Below are 24,393 nucleotides of genomic sequence, written 5' to 3'. Positions count from 1 at the left end.
CCTCGTACATTCATGGCTTCGATCACCCACAACCGTCTCCCCAGTACTTTCTATCTACCACAACTTTTAGGCAAACTTTCAAAATCACATCACCTTAGTAACGCTTTTCCCTCTCACAATACGGGGTGCGTGCCAAGGTAAAATATTAATGTCAGGACCTGAACTGCGGGACGGTACACCTCAAGATCCGAAAAAATTAACGAGACACAATGCTTGAGAAGCGCGGCATAGACAGCTTGACGCAGCTGCACCTGTACCTGACGTTGGCATATTTTGTCCCGCCATGCCACACTGCGTCAACAGCCATGCAGTTATCTGATCGATCTGGAGACGGTGATAGTCAATTTTGAGAAGATATTTGCCATTTTTTTTAACAGATCTCAAAAACTGGTTAGATCGGCTCCACGTCACTCCATATAATGTCAAATCTTCTCCCTTCCCATGCTATAGACAGCATCGGGTGAGCCGCACGGGCTTCGACTCCTCCTTAAGCCTCCCTTTAATTGGCCTCTTTCTTGGTAATTCCTCTTGCAGGGCCGTATATCGGCTTCAAGCGTCTATATAATCCAGGGATTTCGCCCTTCTACTAAAAAGTGCAATGCACCAGCAGGATTCTATAGAAGCCCAGAGTGGCTCCGATATAGAAAAGAGAGCAGAAGGCGACCATGAGTCTGTTTCTAGGGTGAGCACTGACGATAATGGCATCACCACCAATATCGATGAAAAAGCAGAGGTGGTCACCGACAGAGGTGTCTACCGTGTGGAGTCGCTCAAAAAGGTGCTTTACACCCACGAGAACGGGCTTCGTATGAGGGTGATTTTGGGCGTTTCGGTGCTTCTTTGTGCATGGGCTGCTGCTTTAGATTCCGGTGTCACCACGAGTTTGCAGCCTTGGGCTACTTCGGCCTTCAACCATCATTCCATGGGTCTCGGTACTTTGAACATTGCCGTGCAGATTATCAACGGTATCTCCAAGCCTGTTTGGGCTAGAACCGCCAACATCGTCTCTAGACCAGCGACTTACACACTTTCCATGTTGTTCTACGTTCTAGGCTACGTTATTGTGGCTTCGAGTCACACGATTTCGGCCTATATTGTCGGTTCAGCTTTGTCTGCTGCCGGTAGTTCTGGTGTGGATTTCTTGAACTCCATCATTGTGGCAGATATGACTTCCTTGAAATGGAGAGCTTTGGCTACCTCCATCTTGAGTACGCCCTACATCATCAACACATGGTATGCGGGCTACATTGTCCAGGACTTGGGCTCTTCGGGCTGGAGATGGGGTTACGGTATGTTCTGTATCATTATGCCTGTGGTTCTTTCCCCTGCTACTATCATCATGTTCTTGTATGAGGGAAAGGCCCATGAGTACCTTGGCCAGCAGGAAAAGTCAGATTATAAGGAGGAGATGGGATTCAAGAAAAACTGGAAAAAGCTCTTGTGGCGTGTTTTGATTGAGGTTGACGCTTTGGGCTTGCTTCTCATTGGTTTTGGGTTTTCTCTTCTCTTGTTGCCATTTTCTTTGTATGAGGGTGCAGAGGGTAAATGGAAGAATCCCAGCTTGATTGCCATGTTTGTTGTTGGTGGCGTGTTGATCATCTTTTTCTTTATCTACGAGTTCATCTGGGCTCCTTTCCCCATTGTCCCCAGGAGATGTCTCAACAGAACCCTTGTTGCTTCGGTTGTCATTGACTTCTTCTACCAGCTTGCAGGTATGATTCCCCTTGTCTACCTTTCCTCGTTTGTCTATATTGTCAAGGACTGGAGTGATCAAGACTGGACCTACTACAACAACACCTTGACGATGTCGCTTTGTGTGTTCGGTGTCGTTGCTGGTGTATGTATGAGAGTCACTCACAGGTACAAGGTTTTCCAGTACATTGGTGTCATTTTGGCCATTCTCGGTTCCAGTATAATGCTTGACGGCAGAACAGCCAGTGACGGTACTTTGAACATCATCTGGTCCCAGATCCTCAACGGTATGGGTGGTGGATTCAATGTTGTTGCTTCTGGCGTTGCCTTGCAGGCTTCTATTCCCCACAGAGACATGGCCATTTCCATTTCGATCGTCAACTTGATTTCGTCTATTGGATCCTCAATTGGATCCTCCATTTCCACAGCTATCTGGCAAGGAAAGATGGAGCAGACGTTGAGAAAGTACATGCCCTCCAGCGTTTCCGATAGCGAAGTCAGTGAGTTTTTTGCCAACATCACCAACCTCCGTAAGTACGAGTTCAGCAGTGATGTTAGACAAGCAGGTATCAAGGCTTACAGAGAAGTCAATTTCTATTTCTACCCGATTGCCGTGAGTTTGCAGTTTATTCGACTTGCTGCTGTCTTTTTCCAGAGCAACTACTACCTTGGTGACACTCACAATGCCGTGGAGACCGATGATCATAAGCCTATTGAGAAGAAGGAAGACGAGGAGCCAAAGAAAAAGTCCTGGAAGCACATATTGCTCGGATTGGAAGAGTGATGGAGGATAAGAATAGCTTTTAATTACTAATTTCGTTAAATATGGGTTTAATTATTGTTGTCTAGATTTTTTATGGTGTTTGTAGTTTTTGCAGCAATTGCGCGGCAGCACAAAAATTCTGTAAAGCCATGGTTATGAGGCATTTTCAAGGCAAACTAAAAACTAAATTAAGTAGTCAATGAAGTAAAAAGGCTGCATTCTGGTATATGGAGAATTGATACATGATCCACGCTGATCAAGAGATCAAGCACGGCAGTAATGCAATCGTTATAAAGTAGTTTGACGGTATCTGCCTGGCACTTTCACAGATCTTGCCGCGGAACTCTACAATGCTGGGAATCTAAGGTATAAACTGTAACTAAGGAAACATATCGGGAATTTCTCAAACCTCAGTCTTGTGTTTCAATCTACGGGAGGTAGTTCAAGCCTCACAGGAGGCAGCATCGGCGGATGCAAAGTCTCGAGGCAGTCTTAATTCATGGATCTTGAGTGGCCCATTGACACATGCCAAATGCATGACGGTGCAGAGATTCAGCAGCCCTGGTGAAACGTTTGTCTCGATTTATGCGGTATTCTTCGCTTCGGAGTTGCACTAATGAATGCCGACCAGAAAAGAGACCACTTTTCATTAAAAAATAGCCAGATTGAGTCAAATAGAAAGAGCAGAGCTTAAAGCTATATTTTTTGCAATTTCACTACCCCCAATTGAACACTACCAGGAAGGGAAAGATGACAGGACAATTACTCGACGCATGTACGTAACGTCCGTATGTGCGGCTCCACGCAGCCAAGATATGCCCGTATCCCCCCACTGTGGGAAGACTCTCGGAGAGATTCACGGATTCATTTCAAAGAGTACTTTCAACCAAAAAAATGTCGATTACTATGACACCCAGGTTCAAGAATCAGGCTCAAATGATCAATGTGTCCTTGACGTGGGGGCACTGATGAAGAAGATTGGGCATGCAGCAGTGGGGGCACTGTAGCGCCGTGCGTCTTTCACGGTCTGCCAGATTCAAAAACTCCCTGACAATGAAAAAGCCATAAGTAGAGTTAAAAAAGTATCTTTGTTTCGTCCAGCTATCTTGAAGGTAGAGTACTACCGTTCATCTTGGCAGGAGATGGGATGCGCTTCTGACAGTAATTATTTAAGCCTCGCTGTGTCAAGCACCTCACTGCATTCGCTCACATTAGACGCTGTCATGATTGGCCCTCACCGCCAATGTGCATTTCTTCATCAGCCGTACTTCGGACTCAAAATCGGCTTTTAATATATATGAAATAGAATCCTAGGATGTCTCTTTATGGCTAGGGAGGAGCTTAGAAACGACACTGAGCTGTCGAACAGAAGTGAAAAAGTCCAGGTTTCAGATAATGAACGTCAAAGGGAAGTGAGGTCTGAAGATGTGGAGGAGTCCAACGCTCAGTACCGTCTAGACGCCGATGCCGAGGTCATCAAGGATCGAGGTGTTTACCGTGTGGAGGCGCTCAAGAAGGTGCTTTATTCTCATGACAAGGGCCTTCAAATGAGAATCACCTTGGGTGTTTCTGTTCTTCTTTGTGCCTGGGCCACTTCTTTGGATTCTTCAGTCACCAACAGTTTAAAGCCATGGGCCACTTCTGCCTTTAATCAGCACTCCATGGGTCTAGGTACGTTGGCCATTGCAGTGCAGATTATCGGATCCATTGCCAAACCTGTTTGGGCCAGAATCGCCAATATCGTCTCCAGACCTATCACATATATGGTTTCGGTGATTTTCTACACTTTGGGTTATGTCATTGTGGCCGCTAGTGACTCCATTTCAGCCTATATTGTCGGATCCGCTTTGGCCTCTGCTGGAAGCGCAGGTATTCAATTCTTGAACAGAGTCATTGTGGCCGATATGACTTCCTTGAAATGGAGAGCTCTTGCAACCTCCTCGTTAAGTACGCCTTATATTATCAACACCTGGTATGCCGGTTACATTGTACTGGACTTGGGTCCGACTCAGTGGAGATGGGGCTACGGTATGTTTTGTATTATCATGCCTGTGGTGCTTTCTCCAGCTACCATCATCATGACTGTGTTCGAAAGCAGAGCACACAAGTACCTTGGTGAGCTGGAAATGACAGACTACAAGGAGGAAATGGGTTTCAAGAAGAACTGGAAAAAGCTCATCTGGAGAGTCATCATTGAGGTTGATGCCTTTGGCTTGTTGCTTCTTGGATTTGCCTTTTCCTTGCTTTTGTTGCCATTTTCCCTTTACAAAAATGCAGAAGATCAATGGAGAAACCCCAGTTTGATTGCCATGTTCGTGGTGGGTGGTTTCCTTCTCGGGTTCTTCTTCGTCTACGAATTCCTCATTGCCCCATTTCCTATCCTTCCAAAAAGATCCTTGAACAGAACACTCGTGGCCTCTATTGTTATAGATTTCTTTTATCAGCTTGCTGGAATGGTGCCTGCGGTGTACTTTTCCTCTTTTGCATGGATTGTCAAGGACTGGAGCAACAGAGACTGGACCTACTTCAACAACACCAAGACATTGACCCTTTGTGTTTTCGGTATTGTTGCCGGTATTTGCATGAGATTGAGTCACAGGTACAAGATCTGGCAATTTTTCGGTGTCACCTTGGCAATGGTGGGTTCAGGTATCATGATAGATGGAAGAACCGCAAGTGACAATACACTTCGGATGATCTGGTCCCACATTCTTTCGGGTATTGCTGGAGGATTCAACGTCAATGCTTCCAATGTTGCTTTACAGGCCTCCGTGCCTCATAGAGACATGGCGGTGTCGATGTCCATTTTGTCCTTGTCGTCTTCCATTGGTTCTTCTGTTGGTTCTGCGGTTTCTACTGCTATCTGGCAAGGAAAGATGGAGGCTGCTTTGAGAAAATACATGCCTGCTAGTGTTTCTGACGAACAGGTGAAGACCTTCTTTGCCAACATCAGTAACCTCAGAAAGTACGATTTTGACAGTGAACTCAGACAGGCTGGTATCAAGGCATACCGGGAAGTCAACTTCTACTTCTATCCGATTGCCGTGGGGTTGCAGGGTATTCGTTTCATTGCTGTTTGTTTCCAGAGTAATTTCTTTCTTGGTGACACTCAGAATGCTGTGGAGCACTATGATGGAAACCCCATCACTGTTGAGGAGCAACAGAGAAAGAAGGAGGAGGAGGGTGAGGATAAGAAAAAGAAGAGAAGTTGGAAGAAGATTTTGCTCAATGTGGAGGACTAAAATGTCGGATGAATATGCAGTTGAATAAGTAATGCTAGTTGATCTTGTAGCTGTCTGAGAACGGTTCTGGGGACTCCTCCCTTTTGTTGTCTCGTACCTGGAGATGTCGTATGGCTATAGCCACGATAATGCTAGCTATCGCAGTTGCAATCATCGCCCATTTGCCGTTGGTGAAATAGGGCGCTGTAGAGGCTCCGTAAAAGAGAAGCAGCCACCATGCATTGACAGCATTGCTGAACATGTTCATGGAAGCTAAAACAACAGCACGTTCTTCCAAGTCGTCGTAGCACACGACGTTAGCCCAGGAGAAGAATACAGGCTGTCCAGCGTATGAGAATCCACTGAGATAGTGTGCAACGAAAACGTACCCTGTTGAAAGTGGCCCCACCAAGAGCAATATCGACGAAATTATCATAATCACACCAATGAGAATAGCTGCTCGGTAGTGATGTCGGGCGTTGGTGGCATCGATGTACCAGCAGCACACGAAATTCGCCAAAACACCGACAGCATAAACGCCCATAGGGAAGTGGTTTCTGTCTGCCACGGAGTAGTCAAAATACTGAAGCCAGAGGGCGAAAAGCGAGTTTGTAGCATAAGATTCGTTTTCACCGCCAAGCACCCAGAAGAACGAAAAGAGCCACCAATGCCATCTGCTCACCACTCTTTTGAAGATGGACCAATCGAAAGTTGTTTTCGGCCGCTTCTTGAGCCTCAGACGGGCCAACATGCGCTCTTCCTCGCTGAAGTAAAAAGCACGGCTCGTTTCAGGCGTATCGGGAAAGCAGAAGAAGCCGTAAACCGAGATGGGGACCGTGATGAGGAAATCCACAATAAACAACCACCGCCAGCCGGCTAGCCCTGCGACGTCATCCATGCTCTCGTAAATAGCAGCTTGCATGGTCAGCGAGAATATATTGCCAATGAGACCCGAAGACGTGAAAACGGCGGTTCTCTTACCCAATTCCGTTTCTGTATACCACGACGCCAACAAGAGATGGCATCCACTGAACGTCAGCGCCTCTAGCGTGGCTTGAAAGAAACGAATGGCACAAAGAGCCCTATAATCATGGACCCAGGCCATAGCAAACGTCAAAAACCCCCATGCTAAGGAACAAAAAGAAAGCCATATCCTTGGACGAACCCGAAGCAAAATCAAGTTGTGTGGAATAAGCGCCACGATGTAGCCCACGCTGAAACAAGTATTGATAACATTGAGCTCGTTGCCGTGCATGGAGAGATCCTCCTTCATGCCACTGACATAGGCATTACTCAAGTTGAGTCTGTCCAAGTAGTTGACCCAGTACAAAAGACAGGCAAAGGAAAGGACAAACCAGTCGATTTTCACGAGAAGCCGGGCCTCAACGGGATTGGACGGCTTGACGCCCCAGATGAGTTCCCGGGTTTTGCCGAGCATGGGGCAATGGCATGGGATTCACGGAAGTGGTTGGTGATAATTTTCGGTAAAGAGTCGCGATGTCCGATCTGTGGGGTTTGAGAGTCCGGAGATGGACCAGGGGATGTTGGAGGCAGGCGATTTGAAATAAGTATAAAAATGGAGAGTTTTTGGAATGGAGGTGGATTTTGAGCCTTTTATAGATCGGGTTCGGGGAATGGAGTCCGGTATTTGGCTATACGACGGGGTTAAGAGGAACGACGTCAAACACTTATTCAACATATCTACGAGTTTTCCAGTTACATTTGCTGTATAAAAAGACAAAGTGAAATTGCCCTTTTTCCGACTCACATAGAAGAAGGGTAGCGAAAAACCTGGTTACGAAACTCTCATAGTAGCCCGAGTTGTTACATGCCAATCATACAGAGTAGAAAGATATTCGATTTGTTCATTTCCAATCTTTTACTATTTTACTACTTTTTTTCTTTCTTATCCTTTTTTGTTCCGATCCCAAAAGAAGTCTGTTTGTCATAGCTGTTATCTCACCACATCCACCCTACACCTCCCCTAATCCGTTCTCTGAGCATCGTACTTCAACACAGCATTCAACATCACCTCAAGACCCTCATGAACCTGCTCAGGCGTGCTGTATTCCTCAGGATTATGAGAAACTCCGTCTCTGGAAGGAATGAAGATCATAGCCGTAGGACACTTCAACGAGGTGAGTCCACTATCGTGACCTGCTCCACTGACAATTGGAAGCGTCTGTTCAGCACCATAGAGCTCCTCGGCAGCATCCTTGATGCACTTCTTGCATGTTTCATCGAAATGAACCGCCTTCTGGTGAAGAAGCTCTGTGAGCTCGTACTCCAATTTAACACCACTTTCCTTGGTGATACTGGCCATTGCCGTTTTGAAATCTTCAAACATCTTTCCGAGTTTGGTGTCGTCCGGGTTCCTCATGTCGCAGATGAACCTGACATCTTGTGGAATCACATTCACCACCGCAGGAACCAACTCCATGATACCCACACTGCAAAGACCATCGTGCTTTTGTGCAAGCTCGTTACCCTTGACCACCATTTTCGAAGCAGCAAGAAGAGCATCGCTTCTGCTTCTCAATGGAGTAGTACCCGTGTGCTGAGCTTTTCCTCTCACCTTGACTTCAAACCATCTGAGAGCCTGGATGCCCTGGACAAGACCGATCTTTTTGTTTGTTTCCTCCAAAATAGGGCCCTGCTCAATGTGGAGCTCGAAATGGGCCTTCAAAGGATTGGCCTCGTAGGAGCACTCCACATCACCCAAGTACTGGATTCTCTCCAACTCTTCTCTCACACTGACGGGTTTTTGGTCAGTCACACTCTTCAAATTATAGATATTCTCCAAAGTATGGGAACCTGCCCAGACAGAGGAGGCCATCATGCTGACTGGAAAACGAGCACCCTCTTCATTGGTCCAGTTCACCACACATACCGGGTAATTAGGCACAAAGTTGTTTTCCTTAAATGTACGCAAAACCTCGAGTCCCGTCAAAACACCCAAAACGCCGTCATAACGGCCTCCTGTAGGCTGAGTATCCAAATGGGAGCCAATGGCTGTGGGTAAGCCGTTCTTCTTTCCTGGGTACACTGCAAAGATGTTGCCCAACTTGTCGATGATGATTTTGCAGCCGAGTTTGGATGTTTCTTCCACAAACCAGTCTCTCACGTTTTTGTCCAAATCAGACAAGGCGAGTCTGCAAACGCCGGTTTCCGTTTCCTGAGTACCCCATCTTCCTTTGGCACCAAAACGAGCGGTTTCGTGAATGGCAGATAAAAGCCGTCCTGGCTTCACCGACAAGCCTGTAGTTGCTCTGATGGAGGAAGTAGCAGTAGAAGTCAAAGTCATTTTGGATCTGGGGTTTGGCCTTATCAGGAACCATGAGCTTTATATAGCTCTGGGGTATTCTTGACTCGGGTTGCCAAATCGGGTAACCCGTATCGCGTCTGATAAGAGTCAGGGAACTGAAGTGCGCTATGGAGGGTTGCCAGATTGGAGATTTAGCTCCATTTGTAGATTTTTGAATTTGTGATATGAAATGCTTTGGTTCATTTAATTGAGAATTTTGTTTATTGACACTTTCCCAAGAAGTCGGTGTTGATGGCTCAATGGAGGGTGTCTCGGAGATCTCCACCACCTCCCGAACGAGCTTTAGGTTTGGACTTCGAAATTTACTGGCTTTTGATTGGTTGAAGAATTGAAAAGTGATAGAATAAGGAAGGTTGTGGATTTGAAGTTTGAAGTTGAAGAGGTGGTTGGGTGAATCGAGGCCATCAGTAGAGTTACTGGCCATCAGTGGAGTTCACCTACGATCAAAATAGCCAATTTTCCATCAATGGCCACCATTTCCCACCAATTCCCTTCAACTAATGTAATCTTCTGATTTTTTTGTTTTTCAACGCAACACGCCCGAAAAAACTCTACAACCCAATCCTCAGCGACCAGCGCTCGTATCATTATCAACTAGTACCCTGAAAAGCAGCATCCTGGCCAGAATCATGACTAACGGCGGTCAACGCCCTAGTGTCCAAAAGAAGATCAAACGGCTCGTCTCCACTGTAAATCTCCCAGAGCCCCTCCAAATAGTTGCTTGCCCTGTTGATAAGATGCAGCCCAGACCGAGTACCTAGTTTCTGCAAAGTCTGAATAAAAAAACGCCGATCACTGCCAGCAGTGGCGGCACTGGCTGCTATGAAACTAGACCAGATGGGAATCACCACGTATTCGTTTGAACCCCCCACGAGGCGTACTAAAGCGTCTATCAGTGGCTGCAAAATTGAGGCTCTCAAACCAGGATCGAGCATCTTGCGAAGAAGAATTATCAGCGTATGAAGCACCACTTTTGCCACGGTAAGGGTATCGAAGATTTGCACCGTGGGAGTGCCGAGGGTCTCCAGAGTAAGGAGGCACGTTTCTGCAAGCTGGAGAAGCTCACAGTGTAGTAGTTTGTCTGAATCAGCTAATGGGAGTCTGAGACGACACAGCCATGAGGCTTTCGCTGCAATTTGAAACGCTGTAATGGATAATCGGCTCAGAGACGGATCCTCGTAATCTTTGCAAAGCTCAAAAAAGCGCTGGTAATGTGTACTGAAAAGGCCAAATGGGCTGGGGATGAGTTTTTCAATCTGTGCATCGTCGCAGAACATAATCGTCAAGCTGTAGTTGAACAAAAAGTTCTCGATCATGGCTTGTTCTAGCGACGAGACCGAGGCACGGCTTTGGAGGATATTCTTCATGAACAACTCGTAAGCAGCGCTAAGGTGTACAGCACAACGAGTAGCGTTGCATCCCATAGTAGGGTCTCGAAGACTAAGGGTTTGCAATACCTGGATGGCCAAAAAAAGCCACTCCTCGCTGCCCAAAACACCGCTTTTCATGGTTTTGATGAAAAGCGACAAGGCAGAAACATACCGTTTTTGAGCCACCGCCCTGAACGCCTGGTCGTCAAAGGCCACTAGTGAGGCTCCACAAGCGATGGACATTCGCCGTAGAAGATCCAGCTTTTCGGCTACAGAATGAACGAGGCTTTGCGTGGGAACCTTGTGGTTGAAATGCGGCTGTGCCAAAGTGGGAAGAAACCGCTGGGCAAATTGCACAAGGAAGATGCTGTCTATCTGGATGGAGAGGTGTTTCTGAGGCACAAGCGGTACCAAGGGCCCTGAAATGTCGTCGATAACTTGAGTTTGTTGTTGTTCCTGGCTAGCAAAGGTGGGTTCCGGGTACTGGCAGTCGAGATCCCGTCGGACACAGTTCATGCATTTTCCTTTCGTTTCGTCACATTTGATCTTTCGGCGTTTGCAGCTGAAGCACCCCTTCACAGACCGTTTGTACGATTTCGTGGGCTTCCGCAGCACGATTTTGTGTGCCTTGAGCTGGAGCACGCCCTGGTACTCCTTGTATCCCATGGGAAAGAGTGGTAGGTGGGTGTTGATGTGAGCTCGGGTTACCCGATCGGGAAGGTGGCCCAAGCCTCAGGGGCCCGAGGGAGGAGACAAATCGTTAATTGAAAAAAGGGAGGTTAGCGGGATTGGGTTGGTGCTTTGGGTTTTTGATTTTGTGTAATGATGTGTGCTGCTTGGGAGAGACATCTGGTGAGTTATTGTGGGATGTTCCTCCGATGGGGTTTGATGAATTTGATGATGGAGTAGGGAGACCGCTAAGAGCAGATCTTCATAATTGCATCTTCGAAAGCTTAACATACTCATGATCAGGGAATCTAGCGCCACTTAAGCTGGTGGGGATATTTTTCAGTGTCCCACAAGATCCACCATGAATGGCTGCAAACTGCGAAAGGAAACCACCCAAAGCCACAAACAATAGGTGATGTTCAAGAATGCTAAATAAAAGTGATTTATAGAGGCATCCGGGAAAAGATTTAGCTCAATTACTTCGTAGTTTATGGTTCCTATGGTCTCTATGCCTCAAATACCTAAATGGTCTAATCCTCACACTCACCGTGAACATGCACCCTGGCCCAAAGCCACAAACCTCGATGCACCCTAAGTTATCTGATAACGGTCTCCACAATTTTCGGCTCTAAGCAAACTTTACTGATTTTACATCGAAAAAGGAAAGTCACCAAATTACTAACAACAATCAGTCCATTCAACGAATTGCTCCAGTATCCCTACCTCAGTACCCTATCACAGTGGCCTGATGGAAACCACCATACCCCAACTAGCCAACCCCGAGCCCAAAAAAGCCAATTTTCAAACTCCACCCTATTTCAATAAGCAGCTTTCTTTTCCGATCAAACCCACTTTTTTCGCCCTCTCCCTTCCCTATTTTTTTATTTAACTTTTCCATATAACCTTCATCCTGCGGCACCCTAGTGCACCACCCTGTGTGGCACGGAAAATGCGGCGCAATCGCGATTCTGATAACCACAGTAACTACTCTTCATCTTCACTCATCATGGATATGGAGAAAGATTACATCACCGCCACGCCCCGCCAGGGTCCCGTGCGTCGGTTTGTCAAGTTCACCATTGTCGCTTTGGCGGTGATGGTGTGTCTTATCAAGCTTGACTTTTCGTTGTTTTCCGTGGAGAAAATCGACCACCCAGAGGACATTGTCTTGAACGCCTTGAAGGAGAACTACGCCAGCAATTGGCTGTTGACGTACGCGTCCGAGAAGCACTTGGCCGGCACCAACTACGGTCTTGTGGAATTCACAAGGAAAAAGCTTGCGGACTATGGTGCTAAGACCACTGTGGATGACTACGACGTTTTGTTGAGTTACCCCGAGGACCACGCCTTGCACTTGTTGGACAAGAAGGGCAGGGTCGAGTACACGGCGCCTTTGCAAGAGGACGCCTTTGAGGAGGACTTCACCACCGTCAACGACACCATCCCCACCTTCTTGGGTTTTGCCGCCAACGGCAATGTCACTGCGGACTACGTCTACGTGAACTACGGCCGCAGCGAGGACTTTGCCTGGTTGAAGGAGAATGGCATCAGTGTCAAGGGTAAGATTGCTATTGCCCGTTACGGCGAGCTTTTCCGTGGTCTCAAGGTCAAGTTTGCCCAGGAAAACGGTGCTGTGGGTGTTTTGCTCTACACTGATCCTGCCGACGATGGCGAGGTTGTGCCCAAGAATGGCTACAAGCAATACCCTGAGGGTCCAGCCCGTGCTGAAAGTGCCGTTCAAAGAGGTAGCGCCATGTTCTTGGGCGGTGTGGGTGCTCAACCTGGTGACCCAACCACCCCTGGCTACGCTTCCAAGAAGGGCGTCGAGAGAAAGGACCCATACAACAGTATTGGTAAGATTCCTGCTCTCCCCATCTCCTACAGAGAGGTGAAGCCTATCTTGGCTAAGCTCAACGGTCACGGCAAGAAGGCTCCAAAGGACTGGAAGGGAGGCTTGGACGAGTTCGACTACACCACGGGCCCCAACCCCGACGCGTCTTTGAACTTGTACAGCAACCAGACTTTCAAGATCACTCCTATTTGGAACGTGTACGGTGAGTTTGTGGGCGAGAACAGAAACGAGGCTATTTTGATTGGCAACCACCGTGATGCTTGGATCAAGGGCGGCGCTGGCGACCCTAACTCGGGTACTGCTGTACTCCTCGAGATTGCCAGGGCCCTTGGTCAGCTTCAGGACGCCGGCTACAAGTTCAAGAGAAGCATTATTTTGCAAAACTGGGACGGTGAGGAATACGGTCTTATCGGATCCACTGAGTTTGGCGAATACGCTGCCAAGAGCTTGCAGAAGGATGTCGTTGCTTACTTGAACGTCGACGTTGGCGTTCAGGGTAAGTTCTTGCAATTGAGTGCCTCTCCAGTTTTGAACAGAGTCTTGAGAAAGGTGGCCAGATGGTTGCCATACCCCGGCAAGGGCGGTCTTTCTTTGTACGACCACTACAAGAAGGAGGCCGGCGACCGTATCATCAACTTGGGCTCTGGTTCCGACTACACTGTTTTCTTGGAGCACTTGGGTATCCCCTCCGCTGACATTGGTTTCAAGAGCGGCCCTAAGGACCCAATTTACCAGTACCACTCGAACTACGACTCATACCACTGGATGGAGAAGTTTGGTGACAAGGGTTTCGTTTTCCACAACTTGGCTGCCAAGTACATCTCTCTTGTGGCCTTGGAGTTGACCAAGCACAAGGTTATCGAGTTCTCGTTGAATGACTACGCCAAGGACTTGATTTCCTACTTTGAGCAGGTCAAGGAGCTTGTTCCTAAGAAGTGGCTTGACCAGGAGGTGCCTCACCCAGTCATGGCCCAGTACATCACGAACGACCGTGAGGACCTTGAGGCTGTCTACGAGGCCACTCAGAGCTACTACGTTGACAGACACATTTTTGCCTTTGAGGAGCTCTTGGAACCCTACCAGTGCAGACACATTCTGACGATGTTGATGAAGGACTCTTCGCACCACAAGAAGCTCAAGTTTGGCGATCTTTTGAGACACACCGACGCTCACTTGGAGAACTTGGAGAAGGACTCGTTGACATTTGACGCAGAGAGTGCCGTTTTGCAAGAGCGTTTTGACAACAGAGGCGATTTGCACTGGTGGCAGAGAATCAAGCTCCACTTTGAAATCAAGCACCACAACAAGCTCATCCAGTACTTCGAGAGAAACTTCTTGTACAAGCACGGTCTTCACGAGAGACCATGGTTTAAGCACATTGTGTTTGCTTCTGGCCGTTTGACTGGTTACGCCGGACAAACCTGGCCTGGTATCAGAGAGGCTATTGAGGATGAGGACTTTGATAGAACCGCCAAATGGATCGGTATTGCAGCCAAGGCTGTTAAAAGAGCCACTGGCGGTTTATCAGTCGAGTAAGTATGACGTAATACAATGTGACTCTGATATCTCGTTTTTCATATTTCTGCGTGTAGCCCGATCGGGCAAACATATTACAAACGTCAAACGAGGTGTGCGGCCTAATGCGGAAATAGGTAAACAGAAGAACTCGCTTAGAGAAGACCGTGCCGCAGCATAAATCACGATTTATAAAACCTGAAATTTCCTCGCCTCACGACTTAGCAAGTCATGTCTCTTTCTCCATTCTTCGTGGCTCCCGCTTTCTTGCCCTTGGTTGTTGCAGCCAACTTGGGTGGTTTTGATAACCCCAGAGATTCTGGAGATACCACGGCTGCTGATGAAAACCAGAATACGGAGAACACAAATGCTAACACCGCCACTGCCAACACTGCAGCCACAGCCAACACAGCCAACACCGCTAACACCGCTAACACCGCCACTGCCAACACCGCTAATACTGCAACAGCCAACACGGCTTACACCGCCAATACTGAAACAGCCAACACTGCAAACACTGCCACAGCTGAAACAGGCACTGCCACAGGTACAGCCACAGGTACCCTTGACACCAGACTCGACACAGCCAACACGGCCCAGACCCAAACTGAAACACCTACTGAAACTGCGTTGAACACAGCTTTGGACTCCACCACTGGCGGTTCAGCCACATTCAACAAGTGGGGTTTCACAGGCGACCAGTCTGTCTGGAAAGCCGAGACTGTCACTTCCGCTGTTTCTAATTCTGGATCCGAATCCAAGTCCCACACAGCTTCCATTCTGGGCAACAAGACGTCTGGCGCTATGAGAGTCGGAGGAGCCACCGAAATCAGCTGGAAGACAACGGCTTTTATTGGCGCAATTGCCGCCTTGACTTTGGGACTCCACGCCCTTTGAGTATTGCATAATTAGGTTAAATAAATCCACGGTTCATCTGGTCCATGAGCGTGCGCTCGTACTTGCCATGTAGTTCATTGAGACGAAGCAAAAGCCCAGCACAGATACTCTTGACTTTTTCGTCTATAAGTGTCTCCCAGACATTGGTGAAAAAGTCCTGAATTTTGGCCAATTCAACCAGCATCTGCGCTATGAGGAAACTGTCGTCTACCACATCCATTACCAAGAGCACTCCAGTGCACAAGGCTTCAATCACAGGGAGTTGCTCAGAATCGAGTGTCGGGATTATCAGAATTAGGAGGCCAAGATACTCCCTTGCCATTTCGAGGAGATCAGACGCAGAAGGGTACGCAGCATGTAGAATCAACGAAAGCGTCTTGAGATAGTGTGCCGTAAGTATAGGAGTGTAAGCGCCGATGTTTATACCACCACTTTGCCACCAGACATTGACTAGTGGGAAGAAAAATGTCTTTCCAACGGATTTGTTGAAGGAATTGAGGGCATCCTTGGTGATGAGCGGAGCAGATGCTTGGGGCTTCTTCTTAAGCGAAGCAGATACTCGAAGGATCCGACCTCCGGCAAGTTCATCCCTAGCATCCTCAGCAGCCTCGCCCATGAGTTGATTTTGAATCTCGGCTTGTATCGCCAGACTGCCGTATTCCTCAATCTTACCTTCAGCAGCCAAGTACTGCTGATGAAGCTTTCCCGGAAGCATTTGAGTAGGGAAGATTTGGTTTGAATGGCTCAGAGCGACCATTTCGTCTTTGTATCCTCTGAGCTCTCTAGCAGACAATGACATCGTGGAGAGAAGGCAAACTCGCTGCTGAAGGGAGTAGTCGCCGGTGAGGATCAAGTGACATAAGTGTGTAGTCACAGGTGGGTGGCTCACGACGACAGCTATCATGGCATTGAGCTTTGAGCTCTCAAATGATGCATCCTCGTAGAAGTTGGTCATTCCCGCTAGCTTTGAAAGAAGATCCTCGGCATAGAATGCAACTTCCTCACCGAAACCTTTCTTCTGTCTAATTAGGGTGGGCGCCGTCTTGAGCGCCAATTGGATTTTTTCGTATGCTTGCGGTGCCTTCGTGTCAGCCAGAAGGTACTCTAATAAATCACGAATATAGATGGGCAGCTGGACTTTTGGGGCATTGGCGAGCGTGGGATCGTCCTCCTCATCACTCATATTATCATCATCTGCTTCCTTGCCGAGCGACTCTTTGAACGCTTTTTCAAGTTCGTCAACCTCAGGCTCCGGGAGCTCTACCAGGGGAGCTCGAAGCTGGCTCCATGCCTCACTCTGGTCAGTTGTGGGAGTAAGGCCCACTGGTTCAGGAAATGCCACACCCAAGACAGATCCGCTCATATTAAAAATGCGTTCGTGATCTGCTAGTTCACATACTTTGTCGGCAAAGTAGACACCGAGACTTCTTACTCTCTCCGAAATGGCCTGTAGCCTTGTGGAAATGGCATCGATGAACGGTTTTTGACCGAGAAGCTCATGCAAGGTTTCCCGGGGCACCAAGGCACACAATGCAACGAGAAGGTGTGTTCTGAAGCCCTGAGTCACGATTGGCTCGCCCTTCATGTGGATGGCATTTCCCCAAACTTGTAGGGTCTTGTAGACTAAAGAGACGTAGTTTGCATCATCAAGACCAGCCCTTGCTAAATGAGCGGCCAAAGTGTTAATTGCATAGCTGGAACGTCCAATTACAGACTCCATCATGATGCTATCCCACACCGAGTGGTCAAAGCAGTACTTTGTGAGGGTATACAACGCAGGCACCGAATCTAGGGCATCCTTGCGAACATAGGCATTCTGAACGAACAGTAGAAATCGGAGCAAAATATTCTTTCGCTCAAAACGCTTCATTTCAATCACGCATCCTCGGAGGAAACCCACATGCTCAGGTGAGAACATTGTGTCAAAGAACTGGAACGTGGTATCCTGATTCACACTCTGAAGCGAGTGTACCAAGGAATTGACAACTTTCGGATCACAGGAAGCGTACACAGATAGCAATTCGTGGCATAGATAGGCAGCATAGGTGCCCAGGTCCCGGCAGACCATGGGTACATAGACCCCATTGAGCTTATAGTCAGCCTCTCTAAGTATGGAGTAGCACTTTCCCTTGAAAAGCAACCGGTCGACCTCTTTGACTTCTATGGTCAGACGGCCCGGTATTAGACGACCAAGAAGACCCGGCTCAAGCACTTTTCCTAGAAGCCGAGTATGGCAGTTCACAGCCAGAAGCACATCCAACAGGGTATCTGCCTTCAGACGAAGCAACATTTCGATTTTGGCAAGCAAGTTCCCTAGACCCACAGCCGAACGGAACGCTGCCGCCACAATCTCCTGCGTAGGCGCCGTCAAGTGGCGATATGTCTCTGGAACCGTGTATTTGAGTAATGCAACCACCACCTCCAACTGCTCCTTCTGGGACGGATTGCCCTGGAGGTAAGGATCTAGAAGAATTGGGATTTCATTGGCCAGGGGCTTTTCCCGAAGCCTTGCCGCAAGCTCTCCAGCAGCAGAGGAGTCCATAGTATCTAAGGCTGGGCTAATGAGACCCATATGGAGGTGAGCATCAACACTGCGAAAGTGCAAATACTACTACTCCATGAAAACGGCGTTTGCAAAACAAGCTGCAACCATGCAGGCGGCGCTCCGTGAGGCGCTCGACCAGTACTTTGCAACAACCCAGTTCAACTTCACTAAAGATACCTACATTACAGCTTTGCGCCAGTCGATGGAGGCGGTCTACCTCAGAAAGAGACCTTTGGTCAGTATAGACATCGAGGCGTTCGAAAGGAATCCTTCTAAAGTGACGGAAGTGGGGGTGGCCATCTACGATCCCGAAGCACAGCAGCTCCTGCTTCAGCCGACCATAAAGACACTTCACATCATCATCAAAGAGAACAAGCAGATGCTCAACACGCGCTTTGTGCCCAACAAGAAGTTTGAGTTCAACGGAGGTTACTCGTATGAGCTTCTGATGATCCAGCTGCGTCAGTTCCTTGCGAACCTCTTCAACCACTACCTTGTCGACTGCAGAGGCAGTCTTGTGGGTCACAATGTGGATGGTGACATCAAGTGGATCAGAGGCATGGGCGTCAAGTTTGACAACCCTTCGGTGGTTGACACGATGAAGATATTCAGCTACTCCCGGTCCAAGGGCACCACGCTTCGTGGGCTCTTGAGAACTATGGGTATCCCACATGCCAACTTGCACAATGCCGCCAACGACGCCTACTACACGTTGCTCGCGTCGTTTGCCCTTTGTGATCCACAGCAGCGAGAACGGTTCAATTTGGATACGTATTTAACGTTGTACCCCAGCGATCTCCCGAAAAAGGTGCGTGATGCGGACAAGAGGCGTGAAAAGTTCCTGGACTTTGCGTTGTTGGAGGTGCAGCAGCCCATTTTTGAGGATTTCCGTGACTCAGCGCTGTGGTTCAACAGCAAGGTGCAACTGACGAGTTATCCCTATGATAGAGAAGCCGCCGAGGCAGCTGCAGCTGAAGCGAAAGCAGCGAAAGAAAACGGACAAGCGGAAGTAGTTGAGGTGGAGGAGGAGACGCCAAGAGAAGCACCTACTCCGAAGCCGAAGCCCAAGCACAAGAAGTGGAAGAAGTAGATGGTGCTTCGTCCATGTTTAGAGAAGGCATTCTAAGGGCATCGAGATGTAATTTGGGCACGATGGCAAGGGCACTTCATAGAGGAGGAACGCTTGATAAGGAAGGTTAAGAGGGTATCAGACGGTAAAACACTGAACTTGTCGAGAGATCACCTACTACTGGTATAAGATGTGAACGATTAAAACACAATCGGTGACTGTCGAATCAACTTGAAGCATGTGATTGGACCCTGAGACATGCGCGATGATCCAGAACTTGTCTTCCTTGTTTTCAAAACCTCGAGATCGTCTGACCAGGTCCATGGATGTCACAATCTGGGCTCATTGAACACCAACGACTTTGCCAATTAACCCCACCACAAACACTGCCGTCGCAATTGACATCAACACTAGAGAATGCTTGCAATTAGCAAAGCAATAGACCAACAAACCCTTGTAAATATATAAAAGGTGACCCTTCCCCATGGCATCATCTCACATCAACGCATACGCATCATCGCATTTCGCACCTACATTATCTCCACCAACATGGCTCCAAGGTATGTCATCCCACCACAATCTTCCAGCATTTCTAACAATCCCAGCAAAGCCGCGTCAGGCTCAATTAAGAAAGGCGCCAAGAAAGCCGCTAAAGAACCCACTTTCCAGTACCCCAGGGTCGAGTGGAAGTTCAAGTTTGGTGCTCATGTTTCCGTAGCTGGAGGCGTTTCCAAGGCTGTCACCAATGCCATGAACATTGGAGCCAACTCATTTGCCTTATTTTTGAAAAATCCAAACAGATGGGCTGCTCCAGAGGTCAAGGAGCTGGAGGTAGCGGAGTTCAAGAACTTGTGTGAAAAGTACGGCTACAACCCAAGAACAGACGTGTTGCCACACGGCTCGTACCTTATCAACATGGCCAATCCAGACGACGAGAAATCCGAGAAAGCGTATCTTTCATTTGTGGACGATTTGAAGCGTTGCGAGAAGCTCGACATTGGTCTCTACAATTTCCACCCAGGATCCAGCCTTGATGGTGACCACAAAGCAGCACTCAAGAAGCTCGCTCAGAACATCAACAGAGCCATTGCCGAGACGCTGTTTGTGAAGATCGTCATCGAAAATATGGCCGGCCATGGCAATTTGATCGGATCGGATCTTCAGGATATCAGAGATGTGATCGACATGGTGGAGGACAAGTCCCGTGTGGGCGTTTGCATCGACACATGCCACTCTTTTGCCGCTGGTTACGATATCAGTGACGAGACAAAGTTCAGGGATTTCTGGGACACTTACGATAAGATCATTGGGTTCGAGTTCTTGAGCGCTATTCACTTGAACGACTCAAAGGCTCCGCTTGGAGCAAACAGAGACTTACACCAGAAGCTTGGATACGGCTTTTTGGGACTTGAGGCGTTCAGAGTGATTGCCAATGAGCCCCGGATCCAGGGTCTTCCGATCATTTTGGAGACGCCTGTGGGCAAGGATGATTCGGTGTATGGAGAGGAGATCAAGCTTTTGGAGTGGTTACAGGACAAGAAGCCTTCCGATGAGGAAGTGACAGAAAAGCTCGAAGAGCTCAGCAAGCTTGGTGCTAAGGAACGTGCTGAGCAGTTGAAGAAGTTTGAAACAAAGACAGCAAAGAAGAAGCGTGCGGCTGAAAAGGACATTTCGCTGCTTTTGGGTAAGAAAGCGAAGAAGGGGAAGACAGATGGAGAAGCTAAAGAGGAGGTAAAGAAGGAGATCAAGGAGGAGGCCAATGGGGAGCTCGAGGACGAGCTGAAGGAGTGATGCATTGGATGGGACTATAGTAATGGAGATGGAAAAAAGAGTTGTAGGGGATTTTTGATACTTTTGATGAGCACCAATGGGTTTGATTCAATCTGGTGTAGAAGTATTATTTCCAAATTTATGATAATCGGTTGCGAAACTCATAATGTAAGCCGTACATGCGATTGATGCATCATTGAGAACTCCCATGTGTAAAAAAGTTTGAACACCACTACTTCTAATCAAAAGTATTTTGGATCAAAACTTCCCAAATCCAATAAATCCAATATATTTTTCATCACTTTTAGACGCAAATAGTACATTAGTATGTGGCTTGGATACACATTCCTGGTTGTCCTACCCCATTAAACTTGTATGTGCCCATATATGACCCTTGTAAACCCATGACCACCAAAAAGCCAACAGCTTTCTTCATATCCCTTAAATCCAAAATCCACAGATCTCACCGTGTTTACCCATAATCCACCTATTTTGTAGCCGTTTGAATGACGTCCACGTGACTTTCATGCGATCTCAGTAGGAAAACATCAAGGAAAAAACTGCAACTACCAACATCCAAATCTCACGAAACCCAGCCAATTGAGATGTTTGGGAGGTCCACATCAGGATTCGGCGGCTTCAGCAGCACCGCCAACAACCTGTCCTCTCCGTTCCTGTCGAACACTAACAACAATGCAACGACCTCGCCGTTCGGTCAAAGTAACAACACTGGCAGTGCTTTTGGGTCGAGTTCAGGAGGTGGCCTTTTTGGCGCCAGCAACAACACTGCCAACAATAATAACTCTGCTTTTGGTGGCTCGGGCACATCAGCATTCGGCTCCAATAACAACACGGCCAACACTGGTGGAAGTGCATTCGGATCCTCCAATACTGGGTTTGGATCTTCTGGCGGATCGGTATTTGGAAGCAGCAACAACAACACCACGCAAACGAACGCCTCTCCTTTTGGAAGCAGTAACAACACTGGTGGTGGCGCTTTTGGCAGCAGCAATACCGGAGGTGGTGGTCTTTTTGGAAGCAGTGCCAACAAACCCTTTGGCTCAAGTTTCGGTACGCCTCAGAACAACTCTGTGTCGCCATTTGGTGGAGCTGCTACTACCACTGGGTTTGGCGCTGCCGGTGCTTCCAACCAAAACAACGGTACCGCTGTGAAACCATTCACTCCCTTCCTGGAAAAGGACTCTTCGGGAACCAACTTGTACCACAATGTGTCGAACATGCCAGAGTACAGCAACTTCTCTTTCGATGAGTTGCGTCTCAAGGACTACGAGCAAGGCAGACGCTACGGTAACGGCAACACTGGAACCGGTACCGGGTTTGGTGCAAACCAACAACAACAACCGGGCGGTTTTGGCTTCGGTGCCAACACAGGAAACACTGGCTCAGCTTTTGGTGGAGGCAACTCAGCCTTTGGCTCTAACAACACCGGAACTTCTGCCTTTGGCCAGAGCAATACCGGTACCTCTGCCTTTGGTCAGAGCTCTGGTGGATTTGGCCTGAACAACAACACTAGCGGTGGGGGTCTTTTCGGCCAAAGCAACAACACAGCCAACAACAGCTCGCCATTTGGCGGTAATACTGGAAACTCCGCTTTTGGAGGTGGCTCCAGTGCTTTTGGAGGCGGTTCTTCCGCTTTCAACAAGCCTTCAGGCGGCTTCGGCGGTGGCTCAGCGTTTGGTCAGAACAACAATAACAACACTTCTAGTGTCTTTGGATCGAACAACAACCAATCTGCCTTTGGCAGCAACAACACAGGCTCTGCGTTCGGTCAGAACAACAATAACAATAGCTCGCCATTTGGCGCCAGCAACAACAACAACGCCTTGGGTGGTTCTGGTGGATTCGGCTCCAGCAACACTGGTGGTGGCCTTTTCGGATCGAACAATAAGCCAAACACAGGTTTTGGTGGTGGCGGCTCGGCATTTGGTCAAAACACCAACAATAATAACACCTCTGGAGGTCTTTTCGGAGGTGGAGGTGGAGGCGGCTCAGCATTCGGCAAGCCTGCTACTGGTGGAGGTCTTTTTGGATCCCAGAACAACAATAATCAGAGCTCCGGATTTGGTCAGTCCAATACTGGCGGCGGTCTTTTTGGCCAGAACAACCAGTCATCTGGTAACACTGGAGGTGGTCTTTTTGGCAGCAACAACAACAACCAAAACAACCAAAACAACACTGGTGGTGGCTTGTTTGGAAGCAACAATCAATCGAACAACAGCGGTGGTCTCTTTGGCAGCAACAACCAGAACAACCAATCCAGCGGTGGCGGACTCTTTGGCTCTAAGCCCGCTGGCCAGACCGGCGGAGGTCTTTTTGGTAGCCTGAACAATGCCGGATCCACTGGCTTCGGTGCTCCTACCAACAATGCTGGCGGCTTTGGCAGCAAACCTGGCCTTGGTGGCGGTGGTGGTGGCGGAGGTTTGTTTGGTTCTAACAACAACGCTTCGACTGGCAACAGCGGTGGTTTGTTTGGCCTGAGCAACAACAACCAGAACACTGGAACTGGCGGAGGCCTTTTCGGTGGAGCAAACAACAATACTGCTGGTGGTGCTGCTGGCGGCTCTAATACCTCTGGCGGCCTCTTCAACAAGCCATCTACTACTTTTGGTGGTCTGACTGGAGGCGGTTTGTTTGGTCTGAACAACAACCAACAGCAGAATAACAACAATAACACCTCTGGCGGTCTTTTCGGTGGCGGCTCTTTGCTTGGAGGCCAACAGCAACAGCAGCAGAACCAGAATCAAAACCAAGGCCAGCAAAGTCTTGTCAACATTGGCACTCAAAACCCATACGGAAACAACAGATTGTTCCAGAGCATACAAGGCACTAACCAGAATGTCAATGGACAGCCTGAGGCCCCATTGGCTGTCGCTGTGCACCCACCAGCTAAGAAGCGTGTTACGCTTTTAACTGCTCACAAGGTTGCACCGCTTTTTGCTGCTAACAAGTCAGTGCCATTTACCACCAGAAGGAAGGAAAGCATCAGCTCTACAGAACGCAAGGAGGACAAGAAGAAGGAATTGTTCAATGCTGATGTTGATGCAGCTATCATGTCGTCTGATATTTTCGCTCCTAAGACCAACTACAAGAAGTTGGTGTTGAACGGAAGCAAGAACGGCAACACCAACTTGATCACATACAAGGAAAACAACAACAGGCCGCAGCAGGTGTCATTCACTGTTGAAGGTGATCATAAGCAGATTGAAAACTCCGAGACGAAGCCTGAATCTATCGAGCAGGAAGAGGTCGACGAGGACGGCTACTACATGTTGCCTTCGTTGTCTGAACTCAAGAAGAAGCCATTGGGAGAGTTGAGAGCAATTGAAAACTACACAGTGGGCAGAAAGCATTACGGTGAAGTCAAGTTCCTCAAACCCGTGGACTTGTCAGCATTCAACCTCGACGAAATATGCGGAAACCTCATCGTGTTCGGACCAAAGAACGTGATCGTGTACCCTGACGACGATAAGCCCAAGGAAGGCGAGGGCTTCAACGTCCCAGCCCAAGTGACGCTAGAAGGGTGCTACCCAATCAACAAGAAGACCAAATTGTCCATCTTGGACCCCAAGGACGAGATTGTGAAGAAGCACATTGAAAAGTTGAAGTCGCTTCCGGACATGACGTTCAAGGACTACGATCCAACGAGCGGCAACTGGACGTTCACGTTCGAGCACGTCTGATGCA

At 48.3% G+C, this 24,393-nt stretch overlaps 11 protein-coding genes across 11 annotated transcripts; 7 read left to right on the top strand and 4 right to left on the bottom strand.

Annotated features, from left to right (window-relative positions):
- Positions 1 to 598: 598 nt before the first annotated feature.
- On the top strand, positions 599 to 2,476 carry C7M61_004326 (uncharacterized protein; the record flags this gene model as incomplete). Its single annotated transcript, XM_024859648.1, has 1 exon — positions 599 to 2,476. The coding sequence occupies one exon, from the start codon at positions 599 to 601 to the stop codon at positions 2,474 to 2,476; it is 1,878 nt and encodes a 625-aa protein (XP_024712317.1).
- Positions 2,477 to 3,780: 1,304 nt separating this feature from the next.
- On the top strand, positions 3,781 to 5,697 carry C7M61_004325 (uncharacterized protein; the record flags this gene model as incomplete). Its single annotated transcript, XM_024859647.1, has 1 exon — positions 3,781 to 5,697. One exon carries the CDS (start codon positions 3,781 to 3,783, stop codon positions 5,695 to 5,697), a length of 1,917 nt encoding a protein of 638 aa, XP_024712316.1.
- Positions 5,698 to 5,731: 34 nt separating this feature from the next.
- On the bottom strand, positions 5,732 to 7,114 carry C7M61_004324 (uncharacterized protein; the record flags this gene model as incomplete). Its single annotated transcript, XM_024859646.1, has 1 exon — positions 5,732 to 7,114. One exon carries the CDS (start codon positions 7,112 to 7,114, stop codon positions 5,732 to 5,734), a length of 1,383 nt encoding a protein of 460 aa, XP_024712315.1.
- Positions 7,115 to 7,660: 546 nt separating this feature from the next.
- Positions 7,661 to 8,980, bottom strand: C7M61_004323 (uncharacterized protein; the record flags this gene model as incomplete). The annotated part of the gene is made up of 1 exon (XM_024859645.1): positions 7,661 to 8,980. The coding sequence occupies one exon, from the start codon at positions 8,978 to 8,980 to the stop codon at positions 7,661 to 7,663; it is 1,320 nt and encodes a 439-aa protein (XP_024712314.1).
- A 611-nt stretch (positions 8,981 to 9,591) lies between these two features.
- C7M61_004322 (Zn(II)2Cys6 transcription factor) lies at positions 9,592 to 11,037 on the bottom strand (the record flags this gene model as incomplete). The annotated part of the gene is made up of 1 exon (XM_024859644.1): positions 9,592 to 11,037. One exon carries the CDS (start codon positions 11,035 to 11,037, stop codon positions 9,592 to 9,594), a length of 1,446 nt encoding a protein of 481 aa, XP_024712313.1.
- Positions 11,038 to 12,046: 1,009 nt separating this feature from the next.
- On the top strand, positions 12,047 to 14,428 carry VPS70 (putative zinc metalloprotease; the record flags this gene model as incomplete). Its single annotated transcript, XM_024859643.1, has 1 exon — positions 12,047 to 14,428. One exon carries the CDS (start codon positions 12,047 to 12,049, stop codon positions 14,426 to 14,428), a length of 2,382 nt encoding a protein of 793 aa, XP_024712312.1.
- A 210-nt stretch (positions 14,429 to 14,638) lies between these two features.
- On the top strand, positions 14,639 to 15,304 carry C7M61_004320 (uncharacterized protein; the record flags this gene model as incomplete). Its single annotated transcript, XM_024859642.1, has 1 exon — positions 14,639 to 15,304. The coding sequence occupies one exon, from the start codon at positions 14,639 to 14,641 to the stop codon at positions 15,302 to 15,304; it is 666 nt and encodes a 221-aa protein (XP_024712311.1).
- Positions 15,305 to 15,337: 33 nt separating this feature from the next.
- Positions 15,338 to 17,876, bottom strand: C7M61_004319 (uncharacterized protein; the record flags this gene model as incomplete). The annotated part of the gene is made up of 2 exons (XM_024859641.1): positions 15,338 to 15,341; positions 15,367 to 17,876. 2 exons carry the CDS (start codon positions 17,874 to 17,876, stop codon positions 15,338 to 15,340), a joined length of 2,514 nt encoding a protein of 837 aa, XP_024712310.1.
- Positions 17,877 to 17,955: 79 nt separating this feature from the next.
- Positions 17,956 to 18,939, top strand: C7M61_004318 (uncharacterized protein; the record flags this gene model as incomplete). The annotated part of the gene is made up of 1 exon (XM_024859640.1): positions 17,956 to 18,939. The coding sequence occupies one exon, from the start codon at positions 17,956 to 17,958 to the stop codon at positions 18,937 to 18,939; it is 984 nt and encodes a 327-aa protein (XP_024712309.1).
- Positions 18,940 to 19,467: 528 nt separating this feature from the next.
- APN1 (DNA-(apurinic or apyrimidinic site) lyase) lies at positions 19,468 to 20,709 on the top strand (the record flags this gene model as incomplete). The annotated part of the gene is made up of 1 exon (XM_024859639.1): positions 19,468 to 20,709. The coding sequence occupies one exon, from the start codon at positions 19,468 to 19,470 to the stop codon at positions 20,707 to 20,709; it is 1,242 nt and encodes a 413-aa protein (XP_024712308.1).
- Positions 20,710 to 21,293: 584 nt separating this feature from the next.
- C7M61_004316 (FG-nucleoporin) lies at positions 21,294 to 24,389 on the top strand (the record flags this gene model as incomplete). Its single annotated transcript, XM_024859638.1, has 1 exon — positions 21,294 to 24,389. The coding sequence occupies one exon, from the start codon at positions 21,294 to 21,296 to the stop codon at positions 24,387 to 24,389; it is 3,096 nt and encodes a 1,031-aa protein (XP_024712307.1).
- Between the last annotated feature and the right edge of the window lie 4 nt (positions 24,390 to 24,393).

The sequence above is a fragment of the Candidozyma pseudohaemuli genome (genome assembly GCF_003013735.1).
Source record: "Candidozyma pseudohaemuli strain B12108 chromosome Unknown scaffold00013, whole genome shotgun sequence".
NCBI lineage: Eukaryota > Fungi > Ascomycota > Pichiomycetes > Serinales > Metschnikowiaceae > Candidozyma > Candidozyma pseudohaemuli.
The sequence above is the reverse complement of the archived record's forward strand: the minus strand, read 5'-3'. Positions and strand labels throughout refer to the sequence as shown.